At 45.1% G+C, this 24,375-nt stretch overlaps 7 protein-coding genes across 7 annotated transcripts; 5 read left to right on the forward strand and 2 right to left on the reverse strand.

Annotated features, from left to right (window-relative positions):
• Nucleotides 1,014-3,188, forward strand: LOC8084704 (28 kDa ribonucleoprotein, chloroplastic). Its single transcript, XM_002452984.2, has 4 exons — nucleotides 1,014-1,581; nucleotides 1,818-1,919; nucleotides 2,050-2,322; nucleotides 2,746-3,188. Exons 1-4 carry the CDS (start codon nucleotides 1,120-1,122, stop codon nucleotides 2,794-2,796), a joined length of 888 nt encoding a protein of 295 aa, XP_002453029.1. The 5' UTR covers nucleotides 1,014-1,119; the 3' UTR covers nucleotides 2,797-3,188.
• Nucleotides 3,662-4,506, forward strand: LOC8056436. The gene has a single exon (XM_002452985.2). The coding sequence runs from the start codon at nucleotides 3,779-3,781 to the stop codon at nucleotides 4,277-4,279; it is 501 nt and encodes a 166-aa protein (XP_002453030.1). The 5' UTR covers nucleotides 3,662-3,778; the 3' UTR covers nucleotides 4,280-4,506.
• Nucleotides 5,979-9,003, forward strand: LOC8056437. Its single transcript, XM_002452986.2, has 9 exons — nucleotides 5,979-6,262; nucleotides 6,378-6,437; nucleotides 6,669-6,716; nucleotides 6,833-6,965; nucleotides 7,063-7,139; nucleotides 7,539-7,634; nucleotides 7,714-7,784; nucleotides 8,301-8,391; nucleotides 8,496-9,003. The coding sequence occupies exons 1-9, from the start codon at nucleotides 6,038-6,040 to the stop codon at nucleotides 8,610-8,612; spliced, it is 918 nt and encodes a 305-aa protein (XP_002453031.1). The 5' UTR covers nucleotides 5,979-6,037; the 3' UTR covers nucleotides 8,613-9,003.
• On the forward strand, nucleotides 9,235-13,255 carry LOC8056438 (alcohol dehydrogenase class-3). The gene is made up of 9 exons (XM_002452987.2): nucleotides 9,235-9,437; nucleotides 9,571-9,707; nucleotides 10,170-10,216; nucleotides 10,309-10,634; nucleotides 11,465-11,547; nucleotides 11,625-11,700; nucleotides 12,383-12,540; nucleotides 12,670-12,831; nucleotides 12,926-13,255. Exons 1-9 carry the CDS (start codon nucleotides 9,398-9,400, stop codon nucleotides 13,040-13,042), a joined length of 1,146 nt encoding a protein of 381 aa, XP_002453032.1. The 5' UTR covers nucleotides 9,235-9,397; the 3' UTR covers nucleotides 13,043-13,255.
• Nucleotides 13,421-16,271, reverse strand: LOC8056439 (2-(3-amino-3-carboxypropyl)histidine synthase subunit 1). The gene is made up of 2 exons (XM_002454727.2): nucleotides 14,728-16,271; nucleotides 13,421-13,716 (listed from the first exon to the last, which is right to left on the reverse strand). The coding sequence occupies exons 1-2, from the start codon at nucleotides 16,112-16,114 to the stop codon at nucleotides 13,640-13,642; spliced, it is 1,464 nt and encodes a 487-aa protein (XP_002454772.1). The 5' UTR covers nucleotides 16,115-16,271; the 3' UTR covers nucleotides 13,421-13,639.
• Nucleotides 16,459-21,262, forward strand: LOC8084705 (carboxyl-terminal-processing peptidase 2, chloroplastic). The gene is made up of 13 exons (XM_021458472.1): nucleotides 16,459-16,691; nucleotides 16,932-17,271; nucleotides 17,376-17,528; nucleotides 17,953-18,035; nucleotides 18,133-18,341; nucleotides 18,510-18,578; nucleotides 18,685-18,800; nucleotides 18,909-18,984; nucleotides 19,061-19,102; nucleotides 20,224-20,332; nucleotides 20,483-20,580; nucleotides 20,667-20,760; nucleotides 20,896-21,262. The coding sequence occupies exons 1-13, from the start codon at nucleotides 16,605-16,607 to the stop codon at nucleotides 21,022-21,024; spliced, it is 1,605 nt and encodes a 534-aa protein (XP_021314147.1). The 5' UTR covers nucleotides 16,459-16,604; the 3' UTR covers nucleotides 21,025-21,262.
• On the reverse strand, nucleotides 21,942-24,039 carry LOC8056440 (exosome complex component CSL4). The gene is made up of 7 exons (XM_021458692.1): nucleotides 23,805-24,039; nucleotides 23,656-23,730; nucleotides 23,262-23,350; nucleotides 22,983-23,067; nucleotides 22,683-22,764; nucleotides 22,471-22,583; nucleotides 21,942-22,235 (listed from the first exon to the last, which is right to left on the reverse strand). The coding sequence occupies exons 1-6, from the start codon at nucleotides 23,985-23,987 to the stop codon at nucleotides 22,495-22,497; spliced, it is 603 nt and encodes a 200-aa protein (XP_021314367.1). The 5' UTR covers nucleotides 23,988-24,039; the 3' UTR covers nucleotides 21,942-22,235; nucleotides 22,471-22,494.

The raw sequence follows: 24,375 nt of genomic DNA on the forward strand, positions 1-24,375 counted from the left end.
TTTGTATACTTTAATTTATTGTATTTATAAATATATAAAATTGATTTGTTACATGCATAAATATGTATATTTAATTCTTCTAACATGCATAAACATATATTACATAATAAAATAAATGGTTTTTAGTTGCATAAATATGTATAAATGATAGAATGATTGACTTTACATTAAAAAATATGCACATTTTTGTAATATTGTGTAAAACCGTTTAGACCGTTTTAATCCGTTTAAACACCGTCTAAACAGTTTAAACGCTAAACGAAGGGTGACCGACTGTTTACCGTTTAGCGTTTAGGATAACATAGTGAGAGAAAGACCACCGGCGGTGGGAGATAGTCGATCTAGAAATCCTAAGTCTGTTATTATATAATACTCGATGCTTGTAAATGGGCTAGCTGTTGGAGTCCAAATAAACCCATCCTTGATCTATGATGTTTTTAGAATATGTCACCTGTAAACCGTCATGTATAATAGGATTTCTTGTAATCTACATCATTATCAAGTTGCTGTGATCACTGATCAAAACTATTGGTCTAGCAATGAGAGGCTTCTCCCAACTATTTATGTAAAGCCTTTTGCAGTTTGCACCGCTCTGCATGATTCATAAGAAAAGGCCAGTGAAGCTCTTCTGCAGATGCTTACTCCGCTGCCCAAGAGTGAAAGCCGTTCCACCATCTAAATGCCTATTGCCTGCACTTTAGTTTCATAAAAAAAATAAAATAAACTAGTATTGTGTAGTTTAGAACCGAGGGAGTACTTAAGATAGAAAGAAAAAGCATTGACATTAGCTTGGAACAAGCTGGCAAATGAGCGTAGGGCTTGAATAACCTTCCAAAAAGATGTGAATCTTTATAAGACTTTGACGTGTGATGCTACAAAGAACCAAACCAAAATGTAAAGTAATAGATAATCTAATTACTATATGACGTACACGTACCCACATCAAGAACCACACAAACGGGCCCACGTGTCAACGGCTCATGTCAACCCCGCCACTTATCCCCTCCCACTGGCTGGCCTCGCGCCCCTCCACATCACAACGCCCAGCTGCTCCCGCTCCGTTGCCTCGCCGTGGCCGTGGCCGCCGCCTCCCTCCCGCTCCTCCGGCTACCGGAAACCATGGTCAACTCCTGCCTCTCCACCGCCGCAGCGCACTCTGCGCTGCGCCTCCTGTCCGACGGCGCTGCCGGGGCGCAGCTCCATCACGCGTCGTCATCAGTGTTTCCGCGCCCGGCGCGCGCACCGCACCACCGGCTCGTCGCCGCGCCCGCGGTGGCAGTGCCCGGGCACTGGAGGCGCGCGCTCGCGGTCACAGTGATGGCGTCGCGGGAGGAGGCCGCGGCCACGGCTGTCGAGGAGTTGGAGGAGGTCGCGGAGCGAGAGGAACAGTTACCAGAGCAAGACGAAGTTCAGGATGGGGAAGGTGGAGCCGTCGAGGGTAGTTCGCAAGACAGCAGACCGTCGGTGGCCGCGAGCACCACCACCACCACCAAGCTCTACTTCGGCAACCTGCCGTACAACTGCGACAGCGCGCAGCTTGCCGGCATTGTGCAGGAGTACGCCAGCCCGGAGATGGTCGAGGTACGTGCAGTGTTCGCTCAAATACGGAAATGAACAATCTTTGCTTGTGCATATCAATCGGCTGTCCAGTAATTGCAGTCCGATATCTTCAGAATTATCCTTCGTTTGTCCCAGGAAATTTGTTACCTTTACACAATTGTTGCAACTAGAACAATCTAATTAACATCGATGTATTTGCGACAAACTGAAATTGCACAACATTGGGTTAACTTCATGTGAACTTACATGTTCATTAGGTGTTGTACGATCGCATCACGGGAAGAAGCCGAGGGTTCGCCTTCGTGACAATGACCACGGTTCAAGACTGCGAGCTGGTAATCAAGAACCTCGACGGCAGCGTAAGTATATACAGTGCTGATGTCAGCCACACGCATTACCATTACTGCCAGCAGTGTTTCCAGCAGCACATCACTCTATTGTGTTTGTTCGTGACGGGTTTCGATCGATCTCATTTCTCCGATCGACCAGCTGTACGGTGGCCGGACGATGAAGGTGAACTTCGCCGACCGGCCGAAGCCGAAGCTGCCGCTGTACCCGGAGACGGAGCACAAGCTTTTCGTCGGCAACCTGTCGTGGACGGTCACCTCGGAGATGCTCACGGAGGCGTTCGGACGCTGCGGCAACGTGGTCGGCGCGAGGGTGCTCTACGACGGCGAGACCGGCCGCTCCCGGGGCTACGGCTTCGTCTGCTACTCCACCAAGGAGGAGATGGACGAGGCTATTTCCTCGCTCAACGGAACGGTACGTACGAGAGATCTGTGAAGTTAAGGAAACTTGCACACGGGTATCTCTGAAAAAAAAACTTCTTTGCAAATCCTGCTGCCTGATTAAGCACATGGTTCAGATGCACCCACTAATGATGCTACCCAACCACGAAAAGAGGAATGGCTTCAGACAAAATGTGTTGTGCTGAAGACTGAAGTATGTTTGCTTACTAGATACTAGTTACTACAGATAACGGAATATTTTTATGGCTCACATAGACTTGAAAAGGGACTGAATTCTAACTGCTCTTTCTTTCTGCTGATTGAACAACGTTTACTTTGATGCGCAAACCTGTTGCGTGATCGAGAAAAAAACAACGTTTACTTTGTTCAAATGGCGCATTGGATATTGATGAATCTGCAGAATGTGTCGAGCTGAATGCTAATCTGCACAATGCAGGAATTGGAAGGCAGGGAGATCAGGGTCAACTTAGCCCTCGGAAACAAGTAACATGGTTCAGATGGGGAGGAAGCTGCAATTGTTATGTGCTGGATGTCTCCTTGCAATGCGAGGTTTGAAATGCAGCAAAGAATTCGCCGCCTACGAGCACATCACAGGAGTGGGGAACACGAAATGTAAATCTTTCTAATCTAGCATAGCATGGAAATTGGTTGCCATCTGGTCTGTATTTAGCAAAGAAGGATCATACATTGTGAATTGTGATTCTGACGGTTTTGGGCTGCTGGTTCCTCTGATCACTGGAACACAAATTTGGTTGGATCCATGCACATTTGAAGCAACTGTTGCTGAAAGAGATTATAGACTCAAGTCTGAAAGCAACAGCTGTATACAAAATACAAATGATTATCGAAGTACTGACAGATACTTTCTCTCCGTTTAAACCAATGACTAGTCCAGAACTTAAGGTCACCTCTGCATTCCGGGGGAGGCCTGGTTCAAATCAAGGGTAGTATAATGTTCAATTCTGTGTTTATAAGTATTAAGTGATGCTATAATCAATTGTACATGCTAAAAACTAGTCTCAAGGCCCTAAAAAGAAAAAAAAAACTGCATTTAAAATTTGAATACCCATCCTTCAAATCCTGGGCCACCCCTGTCTACGTTGACTGTATCCGGACTAGGGCCAGATTTCTTTCAGTTTCAGCGGACTGTCAAGTAACTGGAATACTGGATGTTCTTTTCTAGATAGAAATTGTTTGCAGTCTATTCAATCTAACAAATTTGATTTCGATGGAATTTAACGGCAGCCATACATAGATAGAGCGAGAGAGATTTTTGGTCAGGGCACAAAGAGACAGCGAAGGGAGAGCCACATGTGCTGCTTCGTCTGCGTGTGACATGTCCGGATCTCGTTGGTGCCAACACCCACCACATCCTGGACCAGGCAACCTCCGCGCCACTCGCCACTGCCCAGTCGTCCCCCACGGCCTGAGCGACCACCAGACCAGAGCAGAGGTCTCCACCATCCACCATGGCCGTCTCCATCGCCGGCAGCAGCATCCGCCTCCACGTTGCCCCGCCCACTCGCCGCCGCGGGAGCGTGGCCACAGCCGCGGGAGCCGCGCGGCTCGACCGGCGCTCTGCGGCCCTGCTCCTGCTGTCCGCGGCGGTTCCCGCGGCATCGGCAGCGAAAGCTCCACCAGCGAGCGCCGCGGGCATCGGGCTCTTCGGCATCCGCAAGAAGCTGGAGCGTGCGGAGGAGGCGGCGGCCGAGGCGGTGCGGGAGGTGGAGGAGGCCGTCGAGGAGGCGGCGGCTGAGGCTGCGGCGGTGGGCGGGGAGGCCGTGAAGGAGGCGGTGGCGGAGGCGGAGAAGGAGGCGGGCGAGGTCGCCGGCGAGGGCCTGCAGCTGGTGGCCGGAGCGGAGATCGCCGGGGACGGGCTGGTGCAGGCCGCGGTGGTCGCCGGCGCCGAGGCGCTCGGGGTCGTCGTGGGCCTGTCCGTGGTCAATGGCATCTTGAAGCCCGAAGCTTAGAGGAAAGAGGATGTGTGTGGTGGGCCTTGTAGCTTTGGCCCAACAAGCGTTTGGGCTTTAGTGCTTCGTTGTCGGTGCTGCTGTAATTTGTTGATGACCTTCTCAAAGAAAAATGCTGATGACCTTTTTGGTGTAAATTAGTAGCAATTAGAGTGTGGATTTGTGCAAATAAAAAAAGTTTGTGGATCCTTTGTTTGATGAATACTGGATAATATTTTAGTATGTAATCCAAGCTTTTCATCTTAGAAATGCCTAAAAATCCATTTTGCAAACGTTCACGCTTTTGGCTGGTAGAGCTTAATAGAGGTCAGTAACTAAGACTGGCCAATTAATTTAACTATAGATCTAAATAATCAAAACATCTTATAATTACATATCTAAAAAAACTGTTGGCACTCAAGAATGTCCCAAGGTGATTTTGAGCACCATGAACAAATTATAAGACATCATGAATATATTTGAGGTCAAACAACACGGTAAAAAGACCAATAAATTGCATAGTGAAAACAGTGAGCCATAGCGAGCTGCATCCAGTCGGTTTAGCCGACTTAAACAGTGCCAGTAACTTCCTGAGTCGGCTAAGCTGACACCCCCTTTTCAGGCAACCAGAACCTCGTCAGGTCCGTGAAAGTCGGCTTAGCCTGCTCGTGTTTGGAAACCGACCAGGTTCAGACTAAAACTCGGTTTTAGGTAATTTTTTATGTGTAAAACTTGAAGAACGTGTTTTCAAGATGTTTTCTACTAAGATAAGATAAGATCACTCCCTCTCTCCACGTACGATTGAGATCCCGTCTATCCAATCATCAAAAAAAAATAAAACATATCAACTCCTTTACCCTGACTCCACTATCTCAACTCCTCCTATTTAGTAGGTCTCCTGGCAAGATTTATTGGCATCCTAGGCGGCCTTACTAGTTATAGAAGATTCTTCACGTGCTCTTTTTTGATGGGTCTTTCCATGTGAAACTCGGAAGAGTTTTCACCAAGAACAGGCTCTACATCAGTTTTATGGGTCTCTAAATCGATTTGATCAATGACACTGCATTCTTGTTGTGTTACAGGTTATCTACTCCCTCCGTCTCTGAAGGCTGTAATTTCTAAAGTTGTCTTAAGTCAATTTTTTAAAACTTTGGCCAAATTTATAGAAAAAACACTAAGATTTATAGTACCAAATTAATACCATTAGATTTATCATTGAATATATTTTCATAAGATACTCATTTTATGTTATACATATTGATGCTATTTTCTATAAAGTTGGTCAAAGTTAAACAAGTTTGACTGACACGGATTCTAGAAATTGAAGCTTTTAGGGACGGAGTACAATCTTTTTGGACGTTCAAGGTCCAGCTAGTATGTTGGCTTAGGATGGATTTCAACATCAACAAATACAAAAAGTCTTTTAGTTCAAAATGGATGAGTAACATTGACGACTGAAGAATCTTTTGTTCATGCATCCTCAACTCCTAGGCCTTCTCTTTTTTACCCGGGCATCGCCATTTTTGCAGTGATGCAGATAGTCTAAGCTTGATGATTCCAGTAGTGACAGAGGTGGGGTGGATTTGCGTCGCCGTCTCGTGTGCGATCCATTTTGTCGCCGACGAGACGACGGCCCGGGCTTTCCATTGGAAGCGAAGAGATAGCGTGGGCCCAACCGGAACAGGCCAGCATTCCGTTCGGTTCCTTCCGAAAATACCAGCACCACAAGGAAACGAAATACCAACAAGAAAACACAGTAACACACACTGCCGTTTCCGAATGGCCACGGCCGTCCTCCGCCGCCCACTCCTCGCCGCGCTACTCCCGGCCGGCGCCGGGGAGTCCGGGCCCTCCCGGCTCCGTCTCCGGAGACGCATGTCCCCGCCTCCTGCGCGCGCGGTGTCTTCCGACTCCCCCAAGCCCGTCGCATCCACTTCCTCTCCCGCTGGCGGCGACAGCCCCGAGGAGGAGCCGCCGGTCCTGCCGCTCCTCCAGGAGCTCGCGGTAAGACCACGTGCTTCCTACAGTGTTTAGTCTATGCCGCTACCTGTTCAAATTCCTAGCTATTGATTGTCTCCGTGCCGTGCGGCCGGCTGGTAATTTGGTTGGTTGGTTGCAGGATTGCTTGGTTCTTCCGCCCAAGTTCCTCGCTCAGCTCCCGCGCGACCTTCGTCTTGACGTAAGTGGCTGCTGCTTAGGCTCATCGTTTTATTTTAGGATCCACCTGCTTGTTCCCACATTTGTTAGCAAAGTGGGAAAGTTCATTCAGAATATATATTATGCTCTACTGGAAATACCACTGGTTCAGTAAGCAGTATGCATGATCACACAGCATCCACACTGAAATTCTACTATCTAGTGGGAAAATATTCTTTTGCTATAACAGCACTTGTTTTTTCCTTTCTTGAAGCTCAATGATGCCGCTTTTGATCTCTCCAATGGGCCAGTTCTCGATGAGGTAGACATGCACCAAAGAGCTCAGCATTCAGCAATGTGATATATGCTAGACTGCTAGAGAACTCAGTGCAGCAGTGCAACCACGCTTACAATGCTCATTTCTTTGCTGAGACATAGTGTGGCCAAGAAGTGGGTGATCTGCTCCTGAACCTGGCGAAAGCATGGGAGTTGGCTGATACGTCAGCATCGAATAGCATCGCCAAGCAGCTGCCATCGATGGAGCCCTACTTGACGCACAGCGCCAAACCAGGCATGGACTGCCACCTATATGATGTTTTCACTTGTCAGCATTCAGTCCTCGATTGTTTGAAGGTTGCGTCCCTTGCTGTTTGCTTTACATAGTGTAGCATTTGGCAAGCGGCTGGTGTCAGCTGGAAGGAGGTTTCAGTCAATGGGGCAGTATGGTCAGGGAGAACTCAAGAAGGTCAGCTACTTGTTCACGCTCTAACCATTAGTTGTGGTCCACCTTATTCCTGGCTAACTACATTATTCCTTGTCGATGCTATGACTGGGATCAGAGATAAAAATGGTTCCAACTTCCACATACCTTTACAAATCTTGTATGCTCTGACCTTAGCATATGATTTATATACAAAGTTCAGGCCAGCAATCGCCTGCCGTAGTTTTGCCCAAAAAAAAATGTTCCACATAATCATTTTTTTATAAAAGAATTTGATTCTAGCATGACAAATATGTCCACTACTTACAGCAAGGCATTTTTTTTCCTCTGCATCATTGCTAACTTACCTTCTATCGATAATTGTCAAGAGATTAAACCACAGGGCATGTACAAATGTAACATGCTTTTGTAGTACTTCTGTAGATTGCTGAAACAATGATCAAGAATGGTAAGCTACTTTGGACACGCCCAGTGGTTCAATCTGATGTTCAGGCTATGAAAGAAAAAAGGAGACTTAAGGTAATAAGCTTCTAAGCACATTGATGACCCTTATGTGAATTGTGAACATGGTTTAAATCTAATCTTTTGCTCCTGCCAGTTTGGAGAACTGGAGTTCGAAGTGACTGCTGAAAGTGCCAATATCGGTGCTGCAGTAGCGGCAATTTTTGGGTAATATTCAGACTCCCACAAAATTTCTTATTCTGAAAGTATAATTTGGATTTCACTAGATTGATATTGGTCAACTCTCAAGTATACATAGTTTATGGTATGCTTGGTATGATGTTTATGCTTCACTTCACGTGGCTACATAATTTATGCCAACATGTTTCGTGATTTGTCGTCAAAAGATTCTCCTAAGTTATCTGCAACTAGTTAACACCATTTATCAGATGGATAACCTAGCGGTGCCCTTGATTGTAGAGACACACCACACTACAAATTTTTTCTTCTATTTTCTTGTCACGGGGTAGAGGGTAGAAATAGAATCGCGCCCCTGGCGACTGGCGTGGAAACAAGGTTCAAACCCTGGTCAGCCAGTCACATTCTTTGTCTAAAGAATTCACCTCCACATACTTTGCAATTTTGCATTATCATTGGAATGCCCTACGGGCTGGTTTAGTGCATCTGTGATATTCGGAACTAGGAAGTAAATACATCTGATCTGACATTTGTTTCTTGACGCAGATTCATCTCATGGCAACTAGCACAAGGTGTGCAAAATGTTCCTGACAGTACAATGCAATACGCAAATGACAATGCATTGCAGCTGGCCAAGGTAATAAAACATAGCTAACCTGAATATTATAAAGTTCAGTCAACTTGTGAGTTCTATTCGACCTTCCAGCTAACTTCTCTCATACCCTTTTCTTCCAAAAACAGTCGCTCAAGACCGCACTGCTTGTTCTTGGCTACACATCTACCGGCCTATCCTTATTCACGGCTTTTGGGCTGCTGTTGCTAGCCCAGCGGATTAACTCTGAGAACAAATCGGAGTAACTGACAGAGACTTGCTGAAGTTGTGGACCTCATGCCATGCCTTTCTATGCTCCAATAAGGCAAACGTTCATAGCGAACTGCTGTAATGCTATACTTTTGACACTGGAACCATGCGTGTATCAGTGTATGCAATGTTCTGTACAAAAACAAAGAGCCAATTGTCTGTGATTACGAATAATCGGTGAAGATGCTGAAGCAAACATGGAAGTCGTCAGCTTGGGACTGACTGAAGAACAAATTGTTAATGAACACAACAGGTCAACAGGGAACTGCTTATACTCAAAATTGTGCTTTCAGAATGTGGTACTGCTGTTACTCAAAACTGTAAATTTTTGTTTTTTACCATCATCGTTAATTATAATGAATGAGTAAGCATGATATGTTCTGCATAGTTTTTAGCGAGGAAGAGCATGATCTTTCCTATGAATCTGCAAGCTCAAAAACAAGAAACCAGGAAACAAGAGTTGACGGTATCCTTTTTTAACACGTATCTTTAATTATGTTCCGCGTGATTCTCTTTCTTTTTTATATATTACTGAAAAAAAAGAAAGAAAATTCTCTATACGAACCTCAGACTGATCTGCCAAGGTGGCTACATCCCAATAATTTGGGAAGCCCATGTCCAGAGCGGGCCCAGCCCAGTTCATCCTCCACCTGCTCCGCCGGCTGCTCTTCTTCTCCCCTACCTATATCCCCGAGGACCTCACAGCCACATCATCCTCTCCATTGCTCCATTCCATCACATCCACCACCCACACCCAAAACCCTACTCCCCCCAGGAAGCAATGGCTTCCTCCACCCAGGGTCAGGTCATCACCTGCAAAGGTAACCTGCTTGATCTTGTCTTCTCTAGCTTCTTCGCATCTGTGGTGGTAGTAGTTCCCTGGTATTGTTCCGAGTTCGTACGACGTTTGATTTGATCTGGCGTGGGGGGTTCATGGCTGACCTGTGCGTGCAGCGGCGGTAGCGTACGAGCCGAACAAGCCGCTCGTGATCGAGGACGTGCAGGTGGCGCCGCCGCAGGCCGGCGAGGTCCGCGTCAAGATCCTCTTCACCGCGCTCTGCCACACCGACCACTACACCTGGAGCGGCAAGGTATTGTCTTGTTTCCCCCAACTCACCCATGCTTGCTTGGGGTTTTTCTTCCAATCTAGGGTTCTTGGAATTCTATGAATTGGTCACTCACACTGGTGGGTGTAGTTTGCCATAGTGGCAAATGGCAATCCTGATGCTGATGGGCAGTCGCTGTTCTGATGTAATTTGGCATTTTCTTCGTGTTTTGGCACTTCATCTTGTGGCTATGTGCCTATGTCCCTAGAATTTTATAGAATGGTTGATAAAAATAATGTTCCTAAACAAATACGAGGATTTGATGGCGCACTGTAAGACTTTTTCCCTCTTATCAGGGATCGTGCCATCAGCGGTAACCTAAGAATATTGCTGAAACTTGGTATTGTTAGTTAGACGCATGCTGTGCAGTTGTGGGTATTTATTTAGTTGACCATGTGGTCATGTCATAACGCTAGATCAATATTAATACTTCCATTTGCTATGCAGGATCCTGAGGGTCTGTTTCCTTGCATTCTTGGCCACGAAGCTGCCGGGTAATAAGCATATATATTTGCTTTGGTTTCATACATGAAGTAACTCATTGTTGGGCTGTGGTGGACAAATTTTTTTCTGTTTGCGTTAATAGAGTTGTGGAAAGTGTCGGCGAAGGAGTAACTGAGGTGCAGCCTGGGGATCATGTCATTCCTTGTTACCAAGCAGAATGCAAAGAATGCAAGTTTTGCAAGAGCGGAAAGACCAACCTCTGTGGTAAGGTTCGTAGTGCCACAGGCGTAGGTGTCATGATGAATGATATGAAGAGCAGGTTCTCTGTAAATGGAAAGCCCATTTACCATTTCATGGGGACATCAACATTCAGCCAGTACACTGTGGTGCATGATGTCAGTGTTGCAAAGATCAACCCACAGGCCCCCCTAGATAAAGTCTGCCTGCTTGGTTGTGGTGTTCCTACTGGTATGTTCTTTTCATATATGTTTACTGGCTTTTATGTTTAGGATATGAATTGCTGACTCAGGCTACATATTACTCCATTCTTTTGAGGATTCCTTGATCCTCAGGACAGTTATCCTGCCATACTGATTGTTGTGTGGCTTAGTGCTAAGTAACTTTGCATGTGTGATATGGATTAGCTGGGGGAGCAGGAAGAATCCTTTCGTCCGTAGACTACTTCTTAGTTCTTGCTTGATTACAATTGATACCGGGTTCTCTCTTTTATAGAGATGACTGACTTGACTCCTAAGGAAATATCCTAACTGAATCATCATCTAACTTATCTCTTTCCTAACAAACCAAACCAATCTAACTTATCTCTTCCCTAGCAAACCAAATCAATATAATCAAATCCAATCCGGCACTGTTCACACGCTACAGTATATATTTGTCTGCCTCAGTGTATAGCTGTATACTTGTATCACTACCAACGTTTTTTCTCATTGTTTGTGCCTAAACTGCAATAGTTAGCACCAATGTTTTCTTAACATACTCAATGACCAAGATGTTCTTACATCTGTTTATGACCTGTGCAACTAGCAAAAAGTTAGTGGTTTTGATCTCATGCAGAAACTTGCACTCCATTTCTGTTTGTGATGATGCAAATCCCTAATTTTTTATTCAGTGAAATGAATTAATTGTGAATTACCATACTGCTGCTACACTGATTGAACTACTGACAACATGTTTAGCAGCTTAGCACTTTTACATATTTTCTCATTATCCTCTAAATGTTTTCCAATAATAAGTGGTGTTTAGTTTGTCCATACATCTAACAAAGTACAATCATCCAGGTCTTGGAGCAGTGTGGAATACTGCAAAGGTTGAAGCTGGCTCTATTGTTGCTGTTTTTGGCCTTGGCACAGTTGGACTTGCAGTAAGTTTCTCTTATTAGGTCATTCTCATAAACCTGAGTTAGTGAATAGGATTTTGATTTCTGAGTTTCTATTTTAGGTTGCTGAGGGTGCAAAAGCTGCTGGTGCTTCTCGAATCATTGGCATTGACATTGACAATAAAAAGTTTGACGTTGGTATGATTTATATCCTTGCAATTCTGTTCATGAACCCTCTATTCTCCTCTTGCGTTGTTTTTTGTTTATCAGCTGATGAAATGGGCAAATCCAATTTCTTTTGTTTCCAATGCATTGAAAGTGTCCATTCTCTTGTGCAAGTTGTGGAACCTGTTAATAAATTGAGACTACTAAGTTCTGTTGCTTTTTTTACTAGTGCTCACCTTTATCTAATGTGGAACAGAAAATCTCCAAAGTTATGTTATGTAGGCTAAACCTAATAATTTCTACCATGTAAGCAGTATATCTACCGCCCCAGCTAATAGAAGTTCAAAGCATATGTTTATTAAGTGCAGGGAAACTTTGATGCAACAACTGTAGTTACTGAATCTGAGTGACTTGTGAGTTCTGAATTTCCTGAACCTGATTTTTCTTTCCTCGTGTTAATGTATTCCCAACAGTCAAAGGTACATTTTGGGGATATTGTGAATTTCCAAAACAATCCATGAGTGCAAATGTACAAACTTGATACAAGCAATCCAGTTGGAGTAGCTTCTTAGTCCAAATTGCCTTTTGGCACAGGATGTGTAGTTACTTGTACTGGTTGAGCTATCATTTAAACAAATTATGTATTCATTATTCCATCCTTTGTATATACCTGCGAAACACATGCCTACTCTAATCTTTGTCTCACTGTTTGCAGCAAAGAACTTTGGAGTTACAGAATTTGTTAACCCAAAAGATCATGACAAACCAATACAGCAGGTCTTAGTTGATCTTACAGATGGTGGCGTGGATTACAGTTTTGAATGCATTGGAAATGTTTCAGTTATGCGGGCTGCACTGGAATGCTGCCACAAGGTAAGCATTCCCATTGCAACATCTGGAGTGTTGCTGCTTATCTCTGAATTGTATCTTGTTTATTCAACCATTTGAAAGTACTATATCCTTCCCTTTCACTTATTGAAATTTGGGGTGCACACCTTTTAGGGCTGGGGAACCTCTGTCATCGTTGGCGTCGCTGCTTCTGGCCAGGAGATTGCCACACGGCCATTCCAGCTCGTGACTGGTCGTGTCTGGAAGGGAACAGCTTTCGGTGGCTTCAAGAGCCGAACCCAGGTCCCATGGCTTGTTGATAAGTACATGAACAAGGTACTGCACTATCATGATTCATGAACACTTACCAGATCAAGTGTTGAATGAAATTTTTGTTCTTCTGCTCAACCAAAATTGATGCTGTCTGCAGGAAATTAAGGTGGACGAGTACATTACCCACAACATGAACCTGGCTGACATCAACGACGCGTTCCACCTGCTCCACGAAGGTGGCTGCCTGCGCTGCGTGCTGGCAATGCAAATTTGAAATTCCTAAGCAAAGCAGTTTGCATATATGTCGTCATAGACTTCTTTTGGAACTAGAACTCCTTTGCCCTCGTTTGTCCTGTTGGAACTAGAGCTCCGTTTGCCTCGTTTGCTGTGTGCTAGGTATGTGGTACTTATTGATCTGTATCACGGTTGTAAACAAGTGCTGTTTCTAAAATAAGTTTATGCGTGTCAAATTTCCTTGCATGGATAATTGAACGGTATCAAGCATCCGTCATTTTATCTAGCTTAGCCCAAATGAGACATGTAAAACACGGTTGACCAAATCTAAAGAGTTCGTCAGAAAAGTTATAGCTAAAAATATTGTTCATTAAACAAAAAAACATTGCTGAATGGCTAGTAGATTCGATAGATAAGCTCAAACAAATAGGGCCACATATTGGGAAGATGTTTACCATAAAAGATTGTACGATACAAATTTACATTATATGATGATGAAGGGTGGAGTATAATGATACAGGTACAATGTCACAAGATTCCTTTTGGTAACTAAATAGTGTTACAACCACATTAAACCCTGGTGTCAAAAATTCTTCTAAATGCCATGAAGCTGTTCTCGGTATCCCTATTCACCTGACTACCTCACAAGAGTATTGATTTCCACGCCACAAGAGTCCTGATTTCCACGCTTCTCGGCTTGAACTCCGTTGCTTGCTAATTAAAATCACAAAAAACATAAACCATTACCATACCAGAAAAATGGGATCAAAACAATGCAACCTAAGCCGTGCCATGAAACAATGACCTCACGATTAAACCAGGGCAATTTGCATCACAGTCAAGTTTGCAAAGCACTACGGAGGTGTTTGGTTTAACGCACCTTTTCACTCACAATTTTGTTTGGCTTAAGGAATGGAATAGACTGATCCATTACCATCCCATCTCTCACTAGCACATGGTTAACTTAATAATTAGGAATGGGTTCATCCTACCAAAATTCATGGGACGACCATTACATTCTAGATGGGATTCCTCAAATAAACATCATATACATAATAACTAGGGTTATTCAGTCTTCTGTGACATTAGACAAATGAAACTTCTCCCTGCCATGACCTAACACACTTACATACAGAAACTAGGGTCAGAGGCTGAAACATGAAACAACAGACAATTACATATTCGTACAGCATTGAAAGCATTCTTAATGTTCAGTTTTTCTATTCTTGAGGCTATAAAACACTCCCTGTTTCTTAATATGAAGCCTAACCACAGAGTAGTAAATAGAAACTAGGGTCAGAGGCTGAAACATGAAACGACAGACAACTACATATTCGTACAGCATTGAAAGCATTCTTAATGTTCAGTTTTTCTTTCCATGAGGCTATAAAACACTCCCTGTTTCTTAATATTAAGCCTAACCTCTGAGTAGTAAATAAATAACCTCGTTGGAAATAACATATTGGGTCATATAATATAAGTATATGATTCAGTGATGCCAGAGTTTGTAGAATGTTGATTCATGTTGACCAATTAAAATAAGCTACTAGGTCAGTTCAACAGCAAGATGCATGCATCTGTAGTTTTACAGTACGATCGTGTCATTGCACTTAATGTTGGTTAAGTGATTAATATTTGCCTATGTTTGAGTTGTAATGTGCAGGATAAGAACAAGTCAAACGGCAGATGGAGGCTGTGTACGAAGTGTTAAGAATGAGTGCTTACCAATCCGAACCCGCAATTTCCTCTCGCCAGTAGATGGCTTCTTCTTCATATAGCAGCTATTCCAATCACCACCATCTTGCGAATAGTAATCCATCGGGTAGTCACCACCAAAATCCCCACCACTGCAGTTGCAGTTTCCACAAGTTCCTGATCCTGAACAGCACCCACTACCACATTCACCACCACATTCCCTACTCCCCTTCTCCCACCACCCAGGGACATAGCCCAGTGCGACATCAAACTCGAAGGTTGTCAGCACTGGCTTCTTGAAACCCTCCCCCCAATCAATGGACAAACGAGGACAAGCAATTTGCACCCAGGCATCAATTGAATCTCCAAACAGCTCCATCCTCGCCGGGGAAAGCTCCGACATGAGCACCACTGTGTGCTCCAACTCTTTCTCCTCCAGATGCTCCACCACCCTGTCGAGAACCTTCGTGCTCCCCTGCCTGCCCAGGGTGCCGAGTATGACTCCCCAGTTCTTGGCCTTCCTCGCCGCCAGCACCGCCGCTTTCCTCGCCTGCTTCATGCCAACATGGTCATACTCTTCCAGCACGAGAACCCCGAGAAATGGGTCGAAACGGTAGGCCTTCACCCCGGGATTGGCGATCATAAAGGCTTCGAGGTGAAACCTCCCGTCAGCGACGAACACCACCGCCCCCACCTCCTCCGATTTCTTGAGTGTCGGGGCGGTGCACCCCAGGATCTCGCCGGCGGAGAGCGGCTTCGCCTGCGGCACGACGATGTCGCGGTACCCCTCTTTGGTGAGCATCTCGCGCGCGGCGTGCACCGCGGCGATGAACTGCACGGTCCCGGCGATGGCGAGGCGGGGCGCGGCGGCGGGGTCCGGGAAGGCGTTGCGGACAGCGGCAGCGAGGCGGGTGGCGTCGACGCGGATCTCGACGAAGACGTAGAGCACCGGGAGGAGGGAGGACGTGACGGGGACGAGGCAGGAGTGGCCGTAGTGGACGAGGACGTCGGCAGCGAGCGCCGTGGCGGGGCGGTCGGCGAGACAGCAGGCCCCGTAGGTGGCGTCGGCGAGGACGAGGACGTCGTTGGCCGGGTCGGGCTCGAGGTAGGGCGCGAGGAGGTGCGACAGCGGGAGCGCGAAGAGGAGCAGGCCCTCGGGGAGCTGGAGCGCGACGCGGCGGGCGCCCGCGGACCGTATGCGGTGCGCCGTCTTGGGGAGCTCGAAGTTGTAGTTGGCCGGGAGAAGGGAGATGGCGGCGGCGGCCAGGGTCGGGTCGGAGAGGATGGAGGGCGGGATCGGGGTGTGCACGAAGCGCTTCGGAGGGTTGCCCGGCCTCGTGCTCCTCCTGGTGGGGCTCGGCGGTGATGGCTCCGCCGCCGTGAGGGCAAGCGAGGTGGAGGCGTCGCCGGCGTCCATGGCGGCGGCCGGCGGGTAGGAAAGGCTGACGAGGGTTTAGTTAGTCGCCGGCGGGTGTCTCTTCAGCAAAACAAGACGACGAAGCGAGGTCAGACAAGTGGGCCTCGGACAGATACGGCCCAGCCCAATAGTTGCCACCTCATTGGCCCGGCCCACACACGCGAGTCGCTATCGAGTGGCGTGGCCGCTGCCCAGCCAGCCAGCGCCCGCCCGGAAAAGGTGAAGCCTCGTCGGAATGGTGGGCCAGACCGCTTAGCCCAATCCAGCGTCGCCGTCGTCGTCGTCTTCCAGCTGAGCTCGTGGTGTCTCAGGCTCTCAGCGCGTGGCCATTATCCACTCCTCGGCTCCTCTCCTCCCAGTCCCAGAAGAATTTATTTTCCAATTTGGCCTTAGGAAAAGCGGCGACCCCAGAAAAGTGGAGGCCTCGCCTTCTCGAGTCTCCATTCCATTCGAAAAGGCATCGCCGGGTGAGCGAAAAGGGGGAAGATCGATGGCGACGTGCTCTCGCCCGCTCTTCGTCTCCGACTCCGCGTCCTCCGCCTCGCCGTCGCGGGCGTCCCTTCGCCGCCTTCACACGGTGATGACACCCCGCTTCTGTCTCTTCCACCCACCCTTCCTTCCTTCTCTCAAGCTCTGTTGTTGATATATACTCCATGAAAGCAATTGTGTTCCGGCCCGGGTGGCCGGGTGCGGCGTGCGGGCGGGTTCTGGTTCAGGGGCTACCTACTGATAACTCTTGTGGGCCGTGTTCCTGTTGATTGCTTCTACTGTCTTGATGCTTCAATTCCTGAGTGAACCTTTGCTGACTGAACTGCAGGTAGCAGTAGTATCGATATGGGAACCCCTACCCCGCCCACCAGTGCGGGCTGTAGCCTGGCGTTTCTCCCGAACGAAGCAATGCTCAAGGAGATCCACCGAGTGTTTGGCGAGTGGAGCATCCGTGTCCAGATTGACGCGGCCAATAAGGAGAATGCTGTCTCGTTACTCTTCACTGATGATCACCTTGCACGGCAACCTCAGCCGGTGCTACAAGGCCATGAGCGCGCTGCGGCCAGATGGGGCATCCAGGCACTTCATGTCTGCTGGTTTCGGACGCGTCGTTTTAGGGGTGGTGCTGGTGATGTCCATCTCAGCGGCTTCTTATACAGCACCTTCTTGTAAGTGTTCCAGCATTGGTACAACCATATGGCTTTATCGTCTCTCCATGTTCTTTCTTATGTCTGCTGACGCCTTTGTATGATTGGTTCTTGGGCAATCCAAGCATCGGCGCTTACAGAGGAAAACTTGCTTTTCCTGGAGGCTTGGCGCGCGGTTGATCGAGCATACTATGACAAATCTTTCAATGGGCAAAGTTGGTTTAGATACCGTGAAAATGCCCTTCGCAATGAACCAATGAACACAAGGGAAGAGACATGTATGATTCTTGAATACTGCCTCAACTTTGCCGTTCGTAACTGCAACTAGAACCACGCCTTTAGTACAATACATCACAACCACACTTCTATCGTGTCAGAATAACTGCATGAGGCATTGGCAGTCATTTAATATTAGTGTTTCAAATCCATTTGTCACAAACCAAGGACAAGTTTAAGTGTTTAAAGGAAACCACCATTGCACATTGCCCCTTACTTTTCTATCATAGGCAGACAGATATTACAATGCATCTCCTTTGGTAGGAGCTAAATTTGTGAACTGCACTGTTAGTATATTACTAATTATCTATGGGAATTCTATGATCCAGAACTCAAGTGCATTATAGATTTGTGCGAAAGCAAACCATCACACTGTACAATTTCAATTCCATATGATCATTTTGCTTAATCAATACTGAATTTCAGATGCAGCAATCAAGAAAATGCTTTCAACATTGGATGATCCATTTACTCGTTTCTTGGAGCCTGAGAAATTGAAGAGCTTGCGGGTATAAAACTCAGTCATTGATTCCCATAAAAGCCTTTGATCCAATTAGTTAGTGTAATCTGTCTTATAAAGCAGGCCATTATCTTTTCTGAAGGAAGTCTGGTACGCAAGGCGCACTCACGGGTGTAGGTTTATCGATTAGTTACCCAATGGCAATTAATGGATCACCTTCAGGAGTTGCTGTCATGACAGCCACCCCTGGTGGTCCTGCAGAAAAGGCCGGCATTCTTCCTGGAGATATCATTTTGGCAATTGATGACAGAAGCACTGAAGACATGGATATATATGATGCCGCAGAACGCTTACAGTAAGGCCAACTATCATTGCTATGTAAATATAATCAGTGGCTAAAATGTAGTACTACAAAAAGACAGATAATTATATACTTGTATTCCTTAATTTTGGTTGCCCTAGGTCAATGCTTTTTTAATATTCTTAATAAGAGGTGATGTTCTTCTGTCAACTGATTTGCTAGGGGCCCTGAAGGAAGTCCGGTAGATTTGTCTATTCGTAGTGGGACCAATACCAGGCATGTCGTTCTGAAGTAAGCCATACATACAATCCCCTTCTACATAGTGAGAACAGAAGGATAAAACCCATTTGCTGAAAACTAGCCATTAAGTGTTCCATCCTCTGTTTATTATTTACAGGAGACAAACAGTCACTTTAAACCCAGTGAGGTCAAGGATGTGTGAGATTCCAGGTTCAAAAGATAGCTCAAAGATCGGTTACATCAAATTGACAACATTTAACCAAAATGCTGCAGGTTTACCACTTTGAGAAATTTATAATATCATTGTGAAGCATCATGATGTTTCTCAGATGCGAAGTCCTGCTTAAGTGCTGATTATGTCAATTCATTATCCTCCTACAGAATCTGTTAAGGAAGCCATTAAGACATTAAGGGACAACAATGTCAAATCCTTTGTGTTGGATCTGAGAAATAACAGGTTTGCGTCTACAGAAATTGGGATGTTTGTTGATGTTTTTTTTTTGTTGGAATTTTAACGTGGTTGTGTTATGCAGTGGTGGCCTTTTTCCTGAAGGAATTCAAATTGCTAAGATTTGGTAAGCTTGTTTAAACCACAAATTGTCTCATGGTATGCGAGCTTTATCCATATGTCTTGGTGGCCTACTTAACTGTGCATATGTCCTGGTGCACCTAGAAAATTACTGGAATACTAATTGGCCTTCTAAGACAGAACTTTTACGGCACCTTCTACTCCAACTCAGACAGGCTGGAATAATAGACTAAATCTGATCATTGAACTTTAGAGGCCAGTACCTTTTGCCTGAATAATTCGTTTAGAAACTTTCCTACGTAGTTGCTTACTAAACAGGGGAGCGCTGAGATCTAACTATTTGCATCCTAATCTCTCCCTGATTGTCTCCATTGTTGGAGAGTTGTCCATCTCCATTGTTGCTTACTCATAACTCTCAAGATGCCAAGACCTTCTGCTCCTATCTCAGTCACCATATGTCTTCTACGATGGAGGCAGCAATTGTGCTACATCATTCTGATGAATAGGCTCCATTGGTCCATTGAAATCTGTCAATAATTGAATGAAACTTAATGTTGATTGATAATTAACTGTTTAACTTTTTTATCAACGATGAGTCGACGACACCTTACCGTAGAGGCGTGAATTATGCCAAAAGAAGATAATATGATATCCACGTTCTTGTTTGTGTCTAGTACAACTTGGAAATGATTCATCAACAGAAGTGCAAAATCAATCTCCACAGTATTTTTAGAGCAATTTCTCCGTGGAGGATTTGATTGATTTCTGGTGGCTACCTAGGCAGAGCCGAAGAATGCTGAATTCCTAGAAACATGGAACTTCTGTTCTTTCTTTTTTTTTCTTGTTCCTTAAAGATTACACCCTCCAACAGATCGTACTCCTCCTTATCACCATGAGGGGTACATAAAAGTTCTACCAAATCTAGTCCGTTAGATCGGAAAGAAGTGAATGGGCTATATATTTCTTGACATTAAAAAAGCTCATATATAAACTTATTCTCTGTCAGTCACCTTTGTGTTGGTTGTGCATGCTGTCACAATATATCTAGCGACTCATCACTCAGTATCCTTGCAATAAATAACAACTGCTATCTAAGTTGATTATTTTTTAGCTTTGAACTGCTGTCTATGTTGATTGAAGTATTAAGTTTTACTCCTGCTTTGCCAGGATGGACAAGGGTGTTATTGTATATATATGTGATAGCCAAGGTGTTCGTGACATTTATGAGGCAGATGGAGCTGATACAATTGCTGCATCAGAACCTTTGGTGGTGCTGGTATGACCTACCATTGCTTAAAGAAAATATTGACTGATAGATTTAGTAAATCTTTACCTAGATTATTGCATTTTATGTCCTTCTGCTTTCCTTATTTTGTTGTTTCTTAGGTTAGTACACATCAAATGATACCACTTTTAAACTTGTTAGGTAAACAAAGGAACTGCGAGTGCAAGTGAGATCCTTGCTGGAGCACTGAAAGACAATAAAAGGGCAGTCGTATATGGGGAACCAACATATGGAAAAGGGTATTGCTTTCCCCTCCCCTATCATGATCTCCTTGTTCTTATTCTGAATGTGTGTTGTCTCACTCCCATTACCTGCGGACATTCAGGAAGATTCAGTCGGTTTTTGGATTATCTGATGGATCTGGCTTAGCTGTGACTGTAGCACGCTATGAAACTCCTGCACATACCGACATTGACAAGGTGTGTTGTTAGCAAAAATTTAATATACATATATATAGGACAAGCGAACCAGTTCTTTGCGTTAAAAAACAGAATTTGATACCTCTTATGATTTTAGCTGTTTCTGAGTCGTTGTGAATGATGTTTTTTTTTTAGGTTGGTGTGATTCCAGACCGACCATTGCCAGCGTCATTCCCTACAGATGAAGATGGCTTCTGCAGCTGCCTTAGGGATTCGACGGCTGCTTGCAATCTGAATGCTGCTCAGCTGTTTGCAAGATCATGACCAAGCCCTTCACTCAGCATTTTGGGTCTTATGGATTGTACAAATAACCATGGTGTTTCCTAGGAGCTGCTTGTGCGTGGTGTGTGGATGGTTCAGCATCCACAATTCATTTCATTAGCATTGATTTTTGTTCCAGTTTTACTGGGTGAAGTCACGGTCGTGTTGAACAGATCCTTACTTCAACAATTTTGAATGGAAGCACTGAGGAAACCTGCAAATTGTCCTTCATTGTCAGTCATTTATGCATCAGTGTTACTGAATTCCCTCCGTCCCCGTGTCGCTGTAGGGTTTGTGTTGATTAAATTGACTAGATTCATAAAAAAACTAGCAATATTTATATCTTTAAATAAGTTTATTATAAAAGTATATGCAATGTTATTATGATATTAACTATGTACTATAAATATTAATAATCTCTTTTATATATATTTGGTCAAAGTGAAAATACATGACTTCTTGAAAAGCAAGAATGACAACCACTACCAACTGCTTCGGGCAGCTTGCGCTGGGTCTGCACCATCAGCCATGTTACCATGATGTTGACAGCCATTCGTGCCGGTTCAGACCAATTTTGGAAATTTTGGAAGAGCTTCCCTGAAAGCCAGTGTATGAAACTAGAGCTGGAGACATGGGACTCTCGTAAGGCCAGTCTCAATGCATAGTTTCATGGCGCAGTTACCAAGACTAAACTAGGTAACCGAGCCACATGAGTCCTACATTTAATGACCCTACCAAGTCAGCAATTTTGCTTATGTGGCATCCTATTTAATGTGCATGACACTCTCATAAAACATACATTGAGACTAGCCTAAAGCCTAGGGTGGTCCATAAATGAAATGCTGACCAGACCTGTTTGAAACAAGTCCTGTCCTCAAAACTCAAGCCATTTCCCATCATGCCAGAAAGACAGCAACACATCTCAACAACGACCAAACAAAACTTATAACTCAGGGGCAAAACTGTAATGTCATTAGCTCACGAGTTACAAATCACAAGGTTGTTGGATTACAGGACCCAAGGCGATGATTCAGATCACAAGGTTGTTGGATTACAGGATCCATGTCTATGATTCATTGTGAACTGTCTAGTTAAATTCAGCCCGGGTTTTTAAAATCATGCTCAATCAGCTGTAATGAAGTTGGACATCGAAGAATCAGTAGTACGCCCAAGGACCTGGTGTCACTGGTCCACATTTTGTACACCATCACCACCTGTAATGTGAGAACAAAGAAATCTGTGAGAAATGAGTGAATGAGACCAAATGGCAAGGCAGACGAGCATTCGACTGTGAATGACAACAAAGGTAGTCAAATTTCTACAGCAGTATAGAGTAGCATAAGTCATGATGCAACAAATCATCACCATTTACATAGTACATGCAGATAGAAGTACATATATCCCACACAAGGGAAAACTCAATCTAAGATAAGTTACTAACATGCTTACCATTTGTCAGGAAGGCCAGCACATCTATTCCACCTTCGCAACTTTCCTTTGCTCAATTTGACCAGTCAAGTCACATTGCATCTCAGTCCAACTGATTGGGACCAATGTGCCACCTGAAGAAGCACATGGGCAGCAACATTAACAAAATCTAGAATAATGGGAGCAGTTCCATGTATTCATACAAACAAATTGCCTTTTGCACCCTTTCCTACCAGCTATACTTTGTGCTGAAACGACTCCAAGTTCATTCTTCGCCGTGGAAAGGTAATATGCCCTTGCATCACCAAGGGAAAGCTTTGGCATCATTTAAGGATCCAAAGACAGACAAAAATATTAACTACTCCAAACAGGAAAGATATTTAAAGCAAAAGTTTAAAGATTAAAAAAATAACAACAGTTGAAGCAGGTAGATGTGGATAACCCAAGGGCAAGTGAACCTAACCAAGGTTGATAACAAGAGAAGAAAACACAGATTATTATTTGTACTGCATCATTTGCCTAATTAAGGATACAACCATAGCTTTAACAATGTCCCCAGGCCGATATGACTGGTACATATCAACCTTGTCAATTTCAGTTGCACGAACATCTTGCTGCCTGCAAGTAAAACAAAGGACATACATGAGAAATTTTCCCTGATAGGTTGCCTAAATCTCTAAGATGAACAACAGCATGAATCCAAGAATAGAATTCAGCAAGCAACTAAAGCAAATGTAGTGCAGGACATCAACTGGAAACAGTAGAAGATGGAAGCAACACAAGGCAAAACAAAATTATGGGGAAGGCACCACCTTATCATGCCAGTGAACTTTTCTTTGATAGCCTTTGAGTCAACACACATGATATCTGCAGAGGCCATTCTAGCCATAACCTTTGTTACCTGCCAAAGTAACACCTTTCAGGAATCAGAGATTTACAAACTTCTACTCCTACTTTCAAATAAAATGACGCACTAAACTATGTTCGAAGACTTCCTTCAGCAAAGATGCCTGAAAAATACCACTGTGACAGCTTAGACTGTCAGACACATGCATCACCCCACCACCAACCTGAACCAGGGGATGCGTGTGGCAATCGGAATTTCACACGAGCATGGCCATTGAGTGTTTTCACAGAAACAAGTATAAATTGCAATTCTGTAAACCAGATGATGCCCATTATTGATGAGGAATTTTAGCATCTTACTCGGGCGATGACGACACTTCCCGGCTGCGGCACAGCTCCATGGGCCTTGTGCCCCACCACCTCCACCGTGGATCTCTGCAGCCCAATCAAAGCAGCTCATCACACGCACCAATAAAAGGGATTCCGAAACCCTGCCAAACTAGCCCTACCTGGTCGTCGGAGCCAGGTGCGGGCGGCACGATGCGGCGGCGCCCGGTGACCGACGCGCGCACGGAGCGGCCGTCGGCGTAGGCGCCGCGTCCGGCCGCGAGAGTTAAGGAGTTGCCGAGGAGCTCCCCTGGTGTGACCACGTCGCCCCCACCGCCGTCGTGGTCCATCGCGGTGGCCGCCATTGGTAGCTGGTGACTGGGGTTTGGGGGCAAAGCGGGGGAGGAGGGTTTTCGTTGCCTTCCTCCTCACTCTATTACGTGGGCTTCCTAATGATACTAGTCGTCAGTGGGCTTCAGAGCAATGGGTTTCCAGGCCCAAATAACAGATTAGGCCCATTTGTTTTCTTTCCATTATTTTGGATAGAAAAGGTCCTCTTGGCATTCCTCACTGCTCTCTCATAGTCCGAATTTCTCCACTAGAAACACGTAGATTCACTTTTCTCATAGTCCGAATTTTCAGGCCCAAATAATGGGTTTATGCTCTCTCTATATTATTAAATTCACTTTTCTACCGTCGAATAAAATAAAACAGAAGATGTTTATGGTCCTTCAATATTATTAAAATTGTTTA

Source organism: Sorghum bicolor, chromosome 4, assembly GCF_000003195.3.
Source record: "Sorghum bicolor cultivar BTx623 chromosome 4, Sorghum_bicolor_NCBIv3, whole genome shotgun sequence".
NCBI classification, from domain to species: Eukaryota; Viridiplantae; Streptophyta; class Magnoliopsida; order Poales; family Poaceae; genus Sorghum; species Sorghum bicolor.

Coding starts and splice junctions, on each gene's coding strand:
- LOC8084704 (XM_002452984.2), top strand. CDS start 1,120: ATGGTCAACTCCTGCCTCTCCACCGCCGCAGCGCACTCTGCGCTGCGC. Junction 1,920..2,049: donor TCAAGAACCTCGACGGCAGC/GTAAGTATATAC, acceptor CCGATCGACCAG/CTGTACGGTGGCCGGACGAT. Junction 2,323..2,745: donor TTTCCTCGCTCAACGGAACG/GTACGTACGAGA, acceptor TGCACAATGCAG/GAATTGGAAGGCAGGGAGAT.
- LOC8056436 (XM_002452985.2), top strand. CDS start 3,779: ATGGCCGTCTCCATCGCCGGCAGCAGCATCCGCCTCCACGTTGCCCCG.
- LOC8056437 (XM_002452986.2), top strand. CDS start 6,038: ATGGCCACGGCCGTCCTCCGCCGCCCACTCCTCGCCGCGCTACTCCCG. Junction 6,717..6,832: donor ATGGGCCAGTTCTCGATGAG/GTAGACATGCAC, acceptor GCTGAGACATAG/TGTGGCCAAGAAGTGGGTGA. Junction 7,140..7,538: donor GTCAGGGAGAACTCAAGAAG/GTCAGCTACTTG, acceptor GTACTTCTGTAG/ATTGCTGAAACAATGATCAA.
- LOC8056438 (XM_002452987.2), top strand. CDS start 9,398: ATGGCTTCCTCCACCCAGGGTCAGGTCATCACCTGCAAAG. Junction 9,708..10,169: donor ACTACACCTGGAGCGGCAAG/GTATTGTCTTGT, acceptor TTTGCTATGCAG/GATCCTGAGGGTCTGTTTCC. Junction 10,217..10,308: donor CTTGGCCACGAAGCTGCCGG/GTAATAAGCATA, acceptor TTGCGTTAATAG/AGTTGTGGAAAGTGTCGGCG.
- LOC8056439 (XM_002454727.2), bottom strand. CDS start 16,114: ATGGACGCCGGCGACGCCTCCACCTCGCTTGCCCTCACGGCGGCGGAG. Junction 13,717..14,727: donor GAAATTGCGGGTTCGGATTG/GTAAGCACTCAT, acceptor GATTTTAATTAG/CAAGCAACGGAGTTCAAGCC.
- LOC8084705 (XM_021458472.1), top strand. CDS start 16,605: ATGGCGACGTGCTCTCGCCCGCTCTTCGTCTCCGACTCCGCGTCCTCC. Junction 18,579..18,684: donor ACCAGGCATGTCGTTCTGAA/GTAAGCCATACA, acceptor TATTATTTACAG/GAGACAAACAGTCACTTTAA. Junction 20,761..20,895: donor CACATACCGACATTGACAAG/GTGTGTTGTTAG, acceptor TTTTTTTTTTAG/GTTGGTGTGATTCCAGACCG.
- LOC8056440 (XM_021458692.1), bottom strand. CDS start 23,987: ATGGCGGCCACCGCGATGGACCACGACGGCGGTGGGGGCGACGTGGTC. Junction 23,351..23,655: donor GAAGTGTCGTCATCGCCCGA/GTAAGATGCTAA, acceptor TTACTTTGGCAG/GTAACAAAGGTTATGGCTAG. Junction 23,068..23,261: donor AAGTTCACTGGCATGATAAG/GTGGTGCCTTCC, acceptor TTTTACTTGCAG/GCAGCAAGATGTTCGTGCAA.